The 15,712-nt window shown below is 49.0% G+C and overlaps 1 protein-coding gene across 14 annotated transcripts in view; it reads left to right on the forward strand.

Annotated features, from left to right (window-relative positions):
- The window catches only part of EP400 (E1A binding protein p400), a 113,378-nt gene extending 106,729 nt beyond the window's left edge, over positions 1-6,649 (forward strand). For all 14 annotated transcript variants that reach the window (XM_067701261.1, XM_067701260.1, XM_067701263.1 and 11 more), the window contains 2 exons: positions 2,812-2,889; positions 3,673-6,649. In XM_067701261.1, the coding sequence (XP_067557362.1) occupies positions 2,812-2,889; positions 3,673-3,945 (351 nt within the window). In that variant the 3' untranslated portion in view covers positions 3,946-6,649. The remainder of the gene's footprint in view (positions 1-2,811; positions 2,890-3,672) is intronic.
- The last annotated feature ends 9,063 nt before the right edge of the window (positions 6,650-15,712 follow it).

Below are 15,712 nucleotides of genomic sequence, written 5' to 3' on the forward strand. Positions count from 1 at the left end.
TTAGGTGCTCTGTTGTTAGCTGCACATAAATTAAAATTTTAACTTTTATTATTTTGAAGTACTGTTTTGGTGTGGCAGCCTGTTGTGCCTCATACCGAGAACTCTACCCATATGTCACAGAAACAGTCGCTGGACGCCGCCTCACTGTCATTGTCCCGCGTCTCAGTTTTGGTCCTTCAGCTGTGACACATTCACTCCCTTTATGGTGAGGCCTGGGAGGAACGGCTTTTAGCTTCCATTTTGTTTCCATTTTCAACTTGTTCTGTTTTCTCTTTCCAGCCTTACTTGCCTTCTCTTATTCCATTTATGTATTTATTTTTTGTCATTCTGGGTTTTTTTCCTCCTCTGACTCGTTTGAAAATTACATGTTTTTTTTCTGTTCTCTAAGTGGTTATCCTAAAATCTCCATGTGCAGATTTACCTTGTCAGAGTATAGCACAAACCACCGTCTCTGCTCTGCTCTCGAGCACGGGTCTGTCAACACCGTTGCTCCCTGGCCCTCTCAACTCACATGCTGCTGCAGTCGTGCAGTTTCCTTCTATCCTGTTTCATTTTCACTTTTCATGTAAAATTCCTTTTCTTCTGCTTGAAGTACACCCTTTGGAGTTTCCCGTAGTGTTTGAAGATGCCTGTATTTCACTCTTGTTCCTGAAGGATGCTTCTGCGTTGTATGGAATTCTAGATGGACATTTATTTTCTCAGCACATTAACAGTACTCCCTGGCTCCTGGTCTTTTGTTGTTGAGGAGAAGTCAGATGTCTGTCCAGCGGGTCGCTGCTTCGATGGGAACCTGTCTTTTTTCCCTCTGTTTCCTTTTGAGATCTTTTCTTTGTCTTTGGCGTTTTATAAATGCTGTGACGATCTAGCTTGGAATTTGCTGGTCGTCTGGAATCTGGGCATTGATCTCTCTTGTCAGTTTAGGAAATGACCAGCCGCCGTTTCTTTAGGTGCCGCCTCTACCCCATTTCCTGCCCTCCGTGTCTCTTCAGTCTCTGTGCTTTCCTTCCATTGTCTCTCTGTGCTGCATTCTGAGTAATGACCTCTAACCTGTCTCCCATTTCACTGAGCTTTCCTTTCATTAGGTCTAATCTGCTGTTAAGCTTGTCCATTGAATTTTAATTTTGGTGATTATAAGTATTTTATTCTTTGAAGTTCTGTTTTTGTCTCAAACCTGCTTGGTCTTTGTAGTTTCTTGTTCCCATACGTGTTTTCAGGCTGCACAGGACGGCACACTGTTTTGTGCGTGCCTGATAATTCCTCTATTTGAAGTCCGTGTGCGTCTGATTTTACTTGTTTCTGCTGTTCTTGCTTCAGGAACTGTGGGGTTTTTGTCATTATAGGAGTTGTCTTCTTGTGAGCCAGTTTCCCTTGAAGTTCTGTTGGTTGGAAGGCTTTGAGGTCTGGGTTGAAGGTGGGTTCTTCCTTGTGCTGGGCTCCCATGGGTGCCTCCAGGACCACATCAGCTGTGGCTTGAGGGTTTGGTCTGCCAGCCTGTGTCTCCCGCTCCCCTGCCTAGCACCGAGGCCTAAGGCAGGCGGCTTCCTCACAGACCCTTTGAGTGCCAGGATCGCAGCTGCGGGGGGCATCGGGCAGCCCTTTTGTTATCTCCTCCTGAGAGTGGGTTTGGACTTGGTCTCTTTGCTGCACCCGGGAGGCCATGAAAACCCAGTGCAAGGCTTCCCCTGCAGCACGTGGTCTCGGGCACGAGCTGCTGTAGCGCCTTCTCATGGCTCGGGGTCCCCCATTTGCTTAAGTTTTGGCACTGGGAGCTCTGGACTTCCTGCAAGTTTATCGATGCGTTTTAAGACGTCACCTTGGTGTTATGCATGGCATCTCAGCATTTTCGTGGCTGCGGATCTGAGCTGTGGCCCGTGCGCTGCGGTAGCTGACCAAACGTCTCTCCCGTCAGAGGAAGCGCACAGGCTCACTCAGGGGTTCCTTTGATGTCAGTGAGTGCGGTTCACAGTTTTTGATTCAAGTTACAGTAAACTAGTAAATGCCTTCTGATTCATTTTAATTTCCGTGAGAACTCGTATTTACTTGGTAGCTTGTCATTTGCAAGTACATCATATAATTTCACATTTCCTCCAGGATTATCTTGGGCAAGACTTATTTTCATCCCTGTTCCGCCAGTTAGAGACCTGAGGGGGCTTTCCATGGCCCCCAGCAGCTACCCACTCGGGAGCTGCTTCTGTGAACCGGTGTCCCCGAAGCCCTGAGTAGACACAAGTGGCCTGAATTGTCTTATTACAGCAGGACAGCAAGATAGGCAGGTTTACAAAAAGTGACCATTGGGTGGAAGGTTTTGTTTTGTAGAGGAAGATATCAATCATGATGAAGAAGAATGTAGAAAAATGGTGAAGTAACCACTTTAGAGTTTGGGCGTAGATGTCTCTGGACTAGGGCTGAACCTGGGTGTTGGTCCGGGTCCCCTGACAATGGGGGCGCCCATTGTGGAGTGGCGCCCAGGCACTCTGTCTTCCATGTAACTCTCTCATATAGACTTGTAGCGATTTTTATAAAAGAAAAATGTGACTGTCTGAAATATGAGACCGATAATAAGCTTCAAATTACATGTGATTACCGATTAGGAAGGCAGTCGTTACTCAGTGCAAAGGTGAAATAACTGGTTCTCTCGGGGTTCCAGGGGAGCCCACTTTTGAGACCTGCTATTTTGTGTCGTCTGACCACCGTCTTTTTTTTTTGTTTTTTGTTTTTTGCATTAAGAACTGAGAAGGAGAGAGGGCAAGAAATCTCTTTTGCGCACACGTTCATTTGGCGTCTCCATTTGGCTTTTTTGTTTTGTCCAAGGTTGCGAAACTCCCTCAAGTCGTCCAGCAGCAGACACCCGTGGCCAGCATCCAGCAGGTTGCCTCTGCTTCCCAACAGGTAGGACCTGGAGACCCGCAGCTGTCGGGGGTTCCCACGAAGAGAGTTCTTGCTTTTCATCCGAGGAAACAGAACTTTAATTCCTAGAGAACGGCTTGTGATCTTCATAATACAGAAGATAAAATGAACTTTGGAGAAAACACTTGATATCCTGAGACTAGCAGGAAAAAAACCCTGAACAAATGTGTTTGGACTCAGTGTCACATGTGCTGAGGGGGCTCATTTCTGGGCTCCTTCGTTCAGCCAGTAAACCTTAGGTGCATCCTGCCAGCTGAAGCCACCACACCTTCCTTTTAGGGAAACGAAGAAAGAAAACAGAATCCGTTCGTATCGACCTTGGGTCTTAGAGTAGAAATACTACTGGGGACAGCCAGGACTTACCTTCCCAACAGAGCCTAGCTTTCGGTTCTTACCGGCTTTTTACTGCTAAAAATGTGGCCGTATAAAAGCAGTGCTTTAAAATAATTGTAGTTGGTTCAGAATCACACTGGCATGTAGGTGTCAAGAAACCAGATAGTATTAGGAGCTGGACACCAGCAGCACCAGTCCCCGGCCATCCTTTCCCCAGAGGCGTCCGCTTGCAGCCTAAAAGCAGCAGTAGTTTCGTTTTCTATTTTTGTTTGGTTAGAAACCAGAGGTCCTATTTTGATAGGTCAGGTGGTTTTTACATTTCACGGAAGCATTCGCGCTAGTCATGTTTCTAACCCCCACCCCCAAGGACGTCTAAGTTTTCATGTCACCTGATCTGCGTTTTCTAGGAGATGTGTTTCTGTTTTGGTTCAGGCTTCCCCACAGACTGTGACCCTCACCCAGGCGACAGCGGCCGGGCAGCAGGTCCAGGTGATCCCCGCAGTGACAGCGACAGCACAGGTAGTCCAGCAGAAGCTCATGCAGCAGCAAGTCGTGACCACGGCGGCGGCCCAGCTGCAGACCCCCGGTGTTCCCAACCCAGCCCAGGTGCCGGCCAGCTCCGACAGCCCGAACCAGCAGCCCAAGCTCCAGATGAGAGTCCCCGCCGTCAGGTTAAAGACGCCCACCAAGCCTCCGTGCCCCTAGTCGGGAGCGCGGCGCGGCCCCAGGCGGGCCGCCCGTGCCTGCCACCGCCCCGCCCAGATGGGGTGGACTTATTTACTGAGCCCCAGGACAGTGCCCTGCAGGGCGTCCAGTGCCTGGAGCGGCGACCCTCAGCGAGCGCCCCCGTCACGTGTTATGTGGCTGACTGAGAAAGCGGCAGTGGCAGTGTTTCCTCGATGCTTTACCTTTTAGTTTCTCCTCCAGGGCAGTACTGCTGGGTCTTGAAAGCCATTTAGAATTTCTCTGTTAGTGTACAGTGTTTTTTGCACATCACAAGTAGCCATTTGGAAGGTGCAGTGAGTCATAAAATAGACCTTGTGGAGCTAAAATGTGGTCTGACAGCATCTGTCTCTGCCTGGTTCTTTATTCCTAACTGAAAGCACGTTATGGTCCTTCGAGAGGAGAAAGACTGTCTGATATCAAAGGTAGGTCATCTCAGATCAGGGAAAACCAACGTGGTTTCTCCCCTCCCTCCTAAAATGTGACTTGTTTGGACTCTTAAAGGAGACGTTTAGTACTGACATGCATTGAAGCACATTCGTGACGCGTTCCCAGCTTGTGTTGAAGGGGAATGGTCTGTGACTGCATTTTCATTGCAAAGAGCATCGCACGGCTTCCCTCAGAGTGGCCGGTTTCCACGTCAAAGGAACGCTTGGGGCTGCTCCCCACCCCAGCACATCCACGATAGTTTCCCGGGTTTCGGATAAACTTGTAAGTGGACTTAGGCTACTGAAGCAGCGCCAGCAAACCTTGTGGGGCTCCTGCCTGGGAATATGGTTCGGGGCCCAGAGTGCTGTGCAAGTGTTGTCACGTTGCAGACGGCACTGCTGAGTGCTCGGCGAGGCCCTTGCAAGGGGGCGGCCTGCCATCGCCCCTTTGCTTTCGTGCCCAGCCCAGGCGTGACGTGCAGAGGTGAGAAGCCTCCTTGTGCATGTGCTGTGTGTATGCACCTACAAGTATTAACCCACAGAAATGGGTGTGGTAAGCTCTTCATACTAGACTGCCATGTCTCGTATGTGAGCATGTCGCCCACTTGGGGTTCTGCGTAAAGCAGGGAGCCATCCAGGCTCTTTGGGGTGGGGGGCCCGTGGTTGAGGGGCAAAGAGGAGGCCCTGGATTTGCTATTTTTATTTTTTTTTACTGTGGCAACTGCAAAGGGCTTGATTGGCTGACGATGTCTGCTTACCTGGAGGTGTCCACCCAAGCAAAAGGCGCGTGTCTGATGACACCCTCTCCGCTCCGTCTCTGTGCCTCTTCTACAGTTCTGGTCCAGGACATCAGGTTGTGTTAGGTCTGTGTGTACTTAGGAACAGTTCCGGCATACTGAGAGATTTTAAATTTGTAATCAGTCTGTCTCCTCCCCCTTTATATCACTTTATATGACACAAAGGAAAGTGTCCTGTCCCGAGTTCTTTTGTTTCCCATCAGTATATGTGGACACTAATACGGCGATTGATACCTTAGTGAAGCCAACCAGGCAGCTCATTTTTGAGTTCTTGGTGAGAAATTTGGAAAAAAGTAAAGACCAGTTGTTCAAAGTGGACAGGATTTAACGTTCTAGTTACTTGAACACTATAATTTGCCTTCTGACTTGTTCATTGTGGGTTCAGCATGTGCCGTAATGAGGGAGTGCGGCTGCACGAGGCTTCTGTGCTTCGTATCTGGGTACTGAGGAGAGTTCCTACTTTTTTTTTTTAAATCCTCAAATGTGCAGAACTAAAAAGGAATTCTCCTTTTCAGCTTATTTTAACTTGTGAAGCCTGTTGGTTTTGTTCTTACCCTTCTTGGGGTGTGGACAGTCTCTGTAGATGATGGTGAAGTGTTGAGTGTTTAGAATATCCTAGACATAGCTGCCTGAGTAGAAGTCCTCTATTAATCTAGAACACTAGAAGAGAATTTAGAAAAATCTCTCAAAAGCTTTCTAAGAGAACAGAACTAGGGTCTGAATATTTGCAGTGTGGGACTCCTGCCCTGTCTTACTATGTGAGTGAAAGAAGTGTGTTTTCTTCAGCGATTCCCTGTTGCAAAATATGGGACAGAAAATAGCGTTACTGGTATCAGTCGATTTAGTAACATCTGGATGTCAGCACTCACCTCCTAGTCTTCCACAGCCATTTAGGTAAAGGGTCCGGTGTATTGTTTTCTTCGCTTTCTGTTTTAAAGGTTAAAGTTTCCATATTTCAGAGTAAGTGTGAGTTTAGGACGCTGTTTTCCAGGCTTCCTCAGATTGTTACTGTTGTCAGAATCCCACATTACCTTGTAGAACAGGGTTCCCACCCAGTGCATGGTAAGGATTGAGAGAAATCTTCAGAACATAAAATATAAAGACAGCAGGCAAAAACACCGTCAAACTGGAATGGGCCACCATGGAAAAAGCAGTCACCCAGGTTTTCTTTAATTCAGAGACATTTGTTCCAGGGAGGCTGGGTGGTGGTTGGAGGATCCGGGGGCGGGGGAAGTAGGAGGCTGGAGTCAGCCTCCTGAGGCAGAGGCTTTCCCTTTTGCCACCTTCAGGACTATTTGTTAACTGTTGTAACCAGATAGCTGTTGTGTTTTGAAATATAAAGGAAGAAGACCGAAATTGTAAATACTTTGTAAACAGTCATTTGTACTTGAATAGTAGGGTTTTAAAGGGCACTGATATCCCACCAAACAAAAGGTATAATAAATTGACCTTTTTATATGCTTTTTTGTTTTGTCTTTCATAGAAAGCTACTGTTCAGGTTAAAATAAGATACCAGTCATATTCATTTCATTTGTGTGAAGAGAAAACAAGACACAGGGAAACCAAGTTAGTGTTGCGAACGGAGGTTTTCTTCTCCTCGCTCCTCCCCCAGACGGTAGCCAGAACTAGAAGGGATGGAGTTTCTCAGTGAAATCACCATTTCTCTCCGCAGAGACCATGTCCACCTGGCCACTGTGTTCCAAAGCCACACGAGGAGGAAGGACCCGGTGCGTTTATTTTTCTTCGTAATGTTCTTGTTCTCCAGTGCTACCTTGTACTAGACAGCAGCACTTCCTCAGCTGCTCTGTGCTTCTGTCCCTGTGCAGTGAGTATTTACTGAAGCATAATACATGCCAACTTTATCACTAATGGTGGAAGTTTTTTTAAAAAAGCAACACTTGGCTCTTCAAGAAAATCAAAACTAATGAGAGATAGATGGGTAAATTATTGGTTTATTCAGCTGATGCTTACTGAGTGCATACTGTGTGTCTAGGCCCTGGAGCGATAGCTACGAGCAAAGTAGAAAAGGAGGTTACGTTCTAGTAGTCCAGACAGATGATAAAATGATTCAGAACGGGGTAGGCACCATGAAGAAACAGGGACAGGGTCACGGCCGGCGATCTGGACTTCATGCTAAGCAGAAGCCTGGAAGACAGCTTGACTTACAAGTTTGAAAGCTCACTGTGTCTGCAGGGGAGGTGGTGGTTGAAGGTAGCCAGAGTGAAACCAGGGACAGACCCGCTGGACCATCTCCCTGGTCACAAACAAGGGAAAAAACCATCCTTGTGGGTCTTCAGATCCCAGCTCAACAGCCTTAGGAGGCATTTTCTGACTGCCGCCCCCTAACTTAAAATGGGCACTCAACCTCCACCTCCTTTTCTCAGCCGCTCGGCCCTACTTCCTCTAACCGGGCATCCATTTGCCGATGTATGCCCCCTTCTCCCTAGACCGCAGGTCCTGCCAGGGCAAGGACGGGACGTGCCTGGTCAACGCAACAGGCAGTTAAGTGTGCGATGAGGCGGTGGGTGGGCAGCGGAGGAGCGGACGGACGGGTGGACGGAAGGCTGCAGGCGAACGGTAGGAACGAACGGAGGCCGGCGCGCACGTGACCGCGGGCGAAGGAAGCCGCGGGAGTACGCGGGCGCGGCCCGGGGGCCTCGCGTGCAGTTCCCGCCTCAGCTGCCGCTGCTTCCGGTCCTCCCGCCCTCGCCCCGCCTGCCCACGTCGATTGGCCGGCGCCGCGCCTGCGCACTGGGTCCAAGCCGGCCGCCGGCTTGCGTCGGGTCGGGTCGGGTGGCCCGGGCCCGCCCTCGGCTGCCGCCGCTCTTGTCCCCGCCGGCACTCTCCGCCGCGTCGCCCGGCAGCCGCGGTGAGGGCCCGCAGCCTGTCCGCGCCGGGGCGGGGCGGGCGCTCAGGGCCGCGCGGCTCTCCTTCGGCCTCCCCGCCCGCCCGGTGCCCCAGCGTTCCCCCGTCCACCTCCCCCTCGACGACCCCGTGACCCTCGCCGCTGACCCCCGCCCCGCCGGCCCCGGGAGGCCGCTGTGCGCGGTGCTGACGCCGCCGGCGCCGCGTGTCTGGAGGGGCCGCTGGTCGGGGTGTCCCCGCCGCACACCCGGGAGGCAGAGTGGAGTCCGGGCTGCGGCGTCTCCTCGGCCGGCCCCGCCGGGGGGCCTGTCGGGAGAGGCGCCTCGCCACCCCTGCTCACGGAGGCCTTTCCCACGACGGAGAGCGAGAACGGAGCTCAGCTTTGCCTTCAAGCCCGAAGACCGCGCGGCCTAGCAGACACTTCACAACCCGGCCCCAGAGCTGAGGGAGGATCCCTTCCTCGCCGAAAACTGCTTTGGCTACGCGCAGCTCGCAGCTCGCGCGCGAAGCCCCAGCTCCCAGGTCTGTTCCCGGGCTTCACGGGGCCGCCGTCCGCCAATGACACGTGAGAACGTGGAGCACCTCTCAGCCCACGTGACTGCCTTCCAGTTGTGGTGTTGGGTCTTGATGATTACTGGGTGCTCCGTGCGCTGAGTGGGGATGCCCAACGCCTACAGAGTGACACAGAGGTATTGCGCACGCATTTCTGTAACCTTTTGCCAAGCAGATAGACAGGATGTTCGTTTATTTATAAAAGTGTTTTCTTAATGTTCACATCAAGAGAGCAAGAGAAATACGACTTTCTCCTTTAAAGGTTGTCATCTAAACCAGCTCCTGCAAAAGTGGAAACGAAGCCCAAAAAGGCGGCAGGAAAGAATAAATCTTCAGACAAAAGAAGGTGCAAACAAAAGGGAAAAGGGGAGCGAAGGGAAAACAGGCTGAAGCAGCTAACCAAGAGACTAAAGGTGTACCTGCAGAAAATGGAGAAACTAAAAACGAGGACAGCCCAGCTTCTGTTGACGCAGGAGAGAGAGAAGCCAAGTCTGATTAGTATCACACACCTGGTCCTGTCAGTGGTCCCTGTCTCTCTTCCTGCACGATCCAACTATTTAGTAAATGACAGTTTTTTAGGAGCTCTAGAAACATTTTTAAAAAGGAGGGAATCCCCCCTCATCCCATTTTTTAAGTGTAAAAAAAAATTTTTTTTTTGAAGAGGTGAAATCATTGGCTGGTTATTTATTTTTTGGTACAACCAGAAAATAGTGGGATATTGAATACGGGAGGCTTTGACTGTCTTGGGTGTCAGCTTAACATTCCATAGATGGGGGTAGCTTTTATATCCTGTAATACAAAGCGTTTACTACATGGCATTTGGAGTCAGGTGTGCATTTAATGTCTTGAACACTTTTTTTTTTGGTAATTTTTATTAGAGTACAGTTGCTTTACAATATTGTGTTAGTTTATACTGTACAGCAAAGTGAATCAGCTATACATATTCATACATCCCCTCTTTTTTGGATTTCCTTCTAAGTTAGGTCACCACAGAGCACTGAGTAGAGTTCCCTGTGCTCTACAATAGGTGCTCATTAGTTATCTATTTTATACGTAGTATCAATAGTGTATGTGTGTCAACCCCAATCTCCCAATTCATCCCATCCCCCTGACCCCCAACACTTTAAAGTACTTCTCGTCCCATGTTGTTTTTGGTAGAATTTTTCCTGAAGCAAACCACTCATTCCTTGATCTTGGCTCTCCTGGTCAGAATTCTGTGTGCTCTGTAACATCTTTGGTCGTGGTAGTACAGTTCTAGTAACTTTGTTAATGTGCTGTGAACGATTGACAATTTGAGTGTGTACAGTATATGATATTAAATTGTGAATTAGTGGGACTTATGACGGAACAGCATATCAATATTTGAAGATATTGGTACTTGCTATCCTGTTAAGGAAAATTTGCCTCCAAATATTAAGCTGGAAAGTCAGTGGAATAACTGTTCAGAAAAGAATCACAACTACATGATTTTTTCGATTTTTGGTACGTATGTTAAGAATTGTGTGCAGGGACTGCCCTGGTGGCGCAGTGGTTAAGAATCCGCCTGCCAATGCAGGGGACACGGGTTCGAGCCCTGGTCCAGGAAGAAACCACATGCCGCAGAGCAACTAAGCCCGTGCGCCACAACTACTGAGCCTGCGCTCTAGAGCCCGTGAGCCACAACTACTGAGCCCGCGTGCCGCAGCTACTGAAGCCCATGCACCTAGATCCCATGCTCCGCAACAAAAGAAGGCAACACAGTGAGAAGCCCACGCACCACAATGAAGAGTGGCTCCCGCTCGCCACAACTAGAGAAAGCCCACACGCAGCGACGAAGACCCAACGCAGCCAAAAATAAATAAATAAAATTTTTTTAAATGATTTAAAAACATTTTTTTCCTTCAAACTGAGTTTGAGAATTCTTCTGGATAGAAATTCTGTATCGGATCATGTGGTCTGAAAAACTTTTAACTGTTTCCCCTGAATTTATATGATGTATTGTGATGGAAAAAAATGAGATCTGAGCATCTTATAAAATACATTTGTCTATAAAATACACGTACTTTATACAAACATATTTGGAAATAGGGAATCACCTGTATCCTGGGCTCTAGTTCCAAGTTGTGATGGAGTGGAGGGGCTGAAGACACCCACTGCCTCTTGGCTCGGGCAGGGTGTTCCCCTCTCATCCTCAGTTCCCTTGGTGTCAAATAGGAAGATGGTGGAATTGGTCTGGTGGTGTTCTCATGAATAATCACTGAGTGAGGGATGGGAAGCCATTAGCACATGTCTGAGCCCAGGGGACTGGCCTTGGAAAATGTTAGCCTGGTTGGAGGAACCCTCAACTCCAGGCCTCAAGGAACTCCAGCCAGCAGCCCCCAGAATGTATGCTCATGACAGAAAATCACAGCATACACAGTGAAGAGGCCTCAGGAGTGAGGGTCTGACTCACACCTGTAGAGACGTTAAGATGCCAGAATTGCTGGATCTAGAATAAGAAATGCAAAATGTATTTCATATGGTTAAAGAAACAAAGGAGGAAATAACAAGCATGGAGGAGAAACAAGGGGTCACCAGAGAGCAAGCAGATAAAAAAAAAAAATGAACCAAATAGTTCTTCTAGAAATTAAACATAGAACAATTGAAATTTAAAACTTAGTGGAAGTAGTCTCAATCCCTACCTCACACCATGTGCAAAAATTAACGCAGAATGGATCAGAGACCTAAATGTGGAACTCACAGTTCTGAAACACAGGAAAAAATCTTTGTAGCCTTGGGTTAAATTAAGATTTCTTAGCTACAACACCCAAAGCACAAATCTATAAAAGAATAAAAATGAAAAGTGGAACTTTATTAAAATTAAAAACATTTTGCCATGTGAAGAACATTATTGAGGTAATGAAGAGCCACTGGGAGAAAACATTTGCAAAAGACGCAGCCAATGAAGCACTTGTAATAGGATATATAAATAAAAGAAAAAACGCATTTCCTTTACTCACGACACTTCTGACACCAGCTGCATGGGGGTCTCCCACACCAAGCAGTTCTCCAGGTCTCCGTGACATGGACCGGCTGTCCTACAAGAGCCCATTCTGACGCTGACTGCCCGAGGCTAGCACAGAGCCTGCAGGCTAAGGACCCAGCCCCACAGACGACCCCCTTCAGATGCCAGTTACAAGTGCCAGGTTGTCACCTGTCCTTTTGACCAACTGGCTATAAATTGGAGGATTCCACAACCCCTCCTTGGGTTGGATCATTCGCTAGGACGGCTCACAGAACTCAGGAAAAGTTTACTTACGAGGTTAGTGGTTTATGATAAAAGGATATAACTCAGGAACAGCCAGATGGAAGAGATTCACAGGGCAAAGTGTGGGGAATGGAAGTGGAGCTTCCTTGACCTCTCTGGGCACCACTCTCCCAGAATCCTCTCGTGTTCACCAACCTGGAAGCTCCCCCGAACCTGTCCTCCTGGGGTTTTGTGGAGGCTCCGTTACATGGGCCGGATTGATGATTACCTCAGTGCCTACCCCTTCTCTGCTCCCCAGAGGATGGGGGGTGTGTGTGTGCGGTGAGGCTGAAGGTTCCAAGCTTCTGATCATAGTTTGGTCTTTCTGGTGACCAACCCCCAGCCAGGAGCCCACCAAGTCACCTCATTGGAACAAAAGACCTCCTGGCACCCCTGCCACTCAGTGGATTCCAAGGGTTCTAGGAGCTGGGGGCAGAGACCAATATACAACATATATGTCTTATCATTTCACAGTAAAGAATTGTCAGAGGGCTTCCCTGGTGGCACAGTGGTTAAGAATCCGCCTGCCAATGCAGGGGACACGGGTTCGATCCCTGGTCCAAGAAGATCCCACATGCCGCAGAGCAACTAAGCCCGCCTGCGCTCTACAGCCCATGAGCCACAACTACCGAGCCTGCGTGCCTAGAGCCTGTGCTCCGCAACAAGAGAAGCCACCACAATGAGAAGCCCACGCACTGCAACAAAGAGTAATCCCCACTCAACGCAACTAGAGAAAGCCCACGCGCAGCAACAGAGACCCAACGCAGCCCAAAATGAAAATAAATAAATTTATTTTTTTAAAAAATTGTCAGAACTCCATAACAAGAAAATAACTCATTTTTGGAACTTCCCTGGTGGCGAAGTGGTTAAGACTCCGCGCTCCCAATGCAGGCGGCCCGGGTTCAATCCCTGGTCAGGGAACTAGATCCCACATGCATGCCTCAACTTAAGAGTTTGCGTGCCACAACTAAGGAGCTGGCGAACTGCAACTAAGGAGCCCATGAGCTGCAACTAAGGAACCCACCTACTGCAAGTAAGGCATGGTGCAACCAAATATTTTTTTTACAAAAGAAAGACTCATTTTTAAAAGTGGACAAAAGATTTGAACAAACACTTCACCAAATAAGCTCTAAGAATGGCAAATAAGCACATGAAAAGATGTCAGTATCCTTTCATTAGGGAAATACAAATTAAAACCACAAGGAGATAAAAGGACACACCAGCTAAAAAACGAGGACCTGGGCTAGTGAGGGTGAGGAGTGGCCTGCTCCCGTGCCTTGCCGGTGGGCGGCGCCCAAGAGCCAAGCCCCGTTGCAAACAGCTCGGCAGTTTCTTATGTATTTTACTTAAACAATCATTTACTCTCTGACCCAGCAATCTCACTTCTCACAGTTTACACAGAAGTGAAAACACACATCCACATGATAACCTGTATGCAAATGTTTATAGCAGCTTTATTCGTAATCTCCCCAAACTGGAAGCAGCCCAGTCATTCAACTGCCAGATGGAGAAGCAAACCATGGCCCCTCCGGACGATGACGTGGCACTCAGGTAGCAGGACCAGGCTGCTGGTGCTCAGACGGCAGGGGGGAAACTCGACTGTACTGTGCAAAAGAGGCCAGACACAAAAGGCTACATACTCTATGATTTCACTTATATGACGTCCTGGAGTCGGCAAAACGATAGGGTCAGACTATAGCTCAGAGGTCTCAGGGGTGGGATGGGGGCGGGGGGGGGGAAGGACTGACTTCAAAAGAGCCATTGGGGATTTGGGGGGTGATGGAAATGTCCTGTTCTCGATTGCGTTGGTGGTTACATGACCACAGGGCTTTGTCAACACTCATAAAACCATACATCAAAAAGGGTGATTTGGGGGACTTCCCTGGTGGCATGGTGGTTAAGAATCCGCCTGCCAATGCAGGAGACACGGGTTCGAACCCTGGTCTGGGAAGATCCCACATGCCGTGGAGCAACTAAGCCCGTGCGCCACAACTACTGAGCCCGCGTGCCACAACTACCGAGCCCACGTGCTGCAACTACTGAAGCCTGCGCACCTAGAGCCCGTGCTCTGCAACAAGAGAAGCCACCACAATGAGAAGCCCGCGCAGCAACAAAGACCCAGTGCAGCCAGAAAAAAGGGGGGGGGGATTTTTACTCAATGCAAATTCTTTATTAAATTTTTTTTTAATTTAGAACATTTTGAATTTTATTTTTTGGCCAAGGTGTGTGGCACGTGGAATCTTAGTTCTCCAACCATGGATCGAACTCGTGTCCCCTGCAGTGGAAGCGTGGAGTCCTAACCACTGGACTGCCAGAGAGGTCCCCTGTATGCAAATTCTACTGCAGTTTTTAAAAACTTCATGGGAGAGTAAACAGTGCATTTGAGAATTAGTGACAGAGAGATCTGGAGAAAATCAACCTACTGCAACACGAAGAACAGGAAGAAAGAAAGATGCGTGGAGAGACAGATGGCAGAGGGGTGAGAGGTCTAATGTCGGAGTTGAGCTCCAGAAGAGAATGCGAGACAGGTAATATCTGAGGACGATTGGCTTACGGTGCCAATCCAGAGATTCAGGAAAGCCAGAAGGTCTCAAACAGGATAAAGAAAAGATTCCCCGCAGACACATTTAGGCCAACGGTAAACTCGGGAGGCAAGGAGAGGTCACAGGAGTGGAGGGAACACACAGCTCACCTGCAGAAGGACAGTTAGACCGATGGCTAACTTCTCAGTGGTAACTACAGAAACCGGAGAGTTCTTCCGAGGGTTGGGATAAACAGAGGCTCCGTGGGGTGCCGCGCGGATGGCTTCACGGGAGCCGCTTCTTTAGGGTGTCCCTCCACCCACCATGCCCGCTCGCGTGGGCACAAGTCTGAGGACAGGACGCTCTCAGGAAGGCTGGGGGCGGGGATGCAGCGGCTTCCAGGTGGCAGCTTCTGCTTTGTGTCTCCGCACGACCTGGAGGACCCATCCTTCCAACTGAGAGCACTGGACGTAGATTTTGGCAACAGACCTCACAGAGCTCAGAAAGGGACCAAAGGATCGAGTGACGTTTCGACAACAAAGCTCTCTGGTGCCATCGGCTTATTTATGGGAATGGGGTTTTTTCAGTGTTTTGATTTATAAATTGGAAAAATAAGAATAGAGTTGACGCTGAGCCTTGTGGGCATAGGAACTAACTGAAGAAAACAGATTAGCCCTCTCCATCTATTAAATTTTACTTTTTATGTTTAGTAATTATTTACCATAACTGTAACACACTTGTCATTTTGATTACTTGCATACCAATAATAATCGTACCGATTTCTCAATCCAGAAGATTATTATTATTATTTTGCGGTACGCGGGCCTCTCACTGTCGTGGCCTCTCTCGTTGCGGAGCACAGGCTCCGGACGCGCAGGCTCAGCGGCCAGAAGATTATTATTTTTGAACACTTAGAGCCTTGTGGTCAATTCTGGAGCACATTTCTATTGCAGGGACGCATGATCGGGGGTCTATAAAATAATTCCAAGCATAAAATACATTAGATCTGTGGGGGCAATGGAGCGGGAATAGGGATTCACAGAGAGGAGTGTGGGGTGATGGGCAGCATCCAGTCGTAGACGGAGTATTGGATGGTACCTGACAGTCCCCTTATTTGCCTTTTCATGGCTCTGTCGTGATGCTCTGGGGGTGGGGGTTCACAGACACGGCACATGTGTCCAGAGCTGCGGCTGTGGCCTCGCCACCCGCCTCCTCTGTCTCTTGTACCAGAAGGCGTCGATGTGCCCGGGGGAGGAGAAGCTGGCAGGCCACAGCACCCCTTTGCACGCTTGCCAGGGAACGCTCCCAGGAGCACCGGTG

Source organism: Pseudorca crassidens, chromosome 12 (assembly GCF_039906515.1).
Source record: "Pseudorca crassidens isolate mPseCra1 chromosome 12, mPseCra1.hap1, whole genome shotgun sequence".
Lineage (NCBI taxonomy): Eukaryota > Metazoa > Chordata > Mammalia > Artiodactyla > Delphinidae > Pseudorca > Pseudorca crassidens.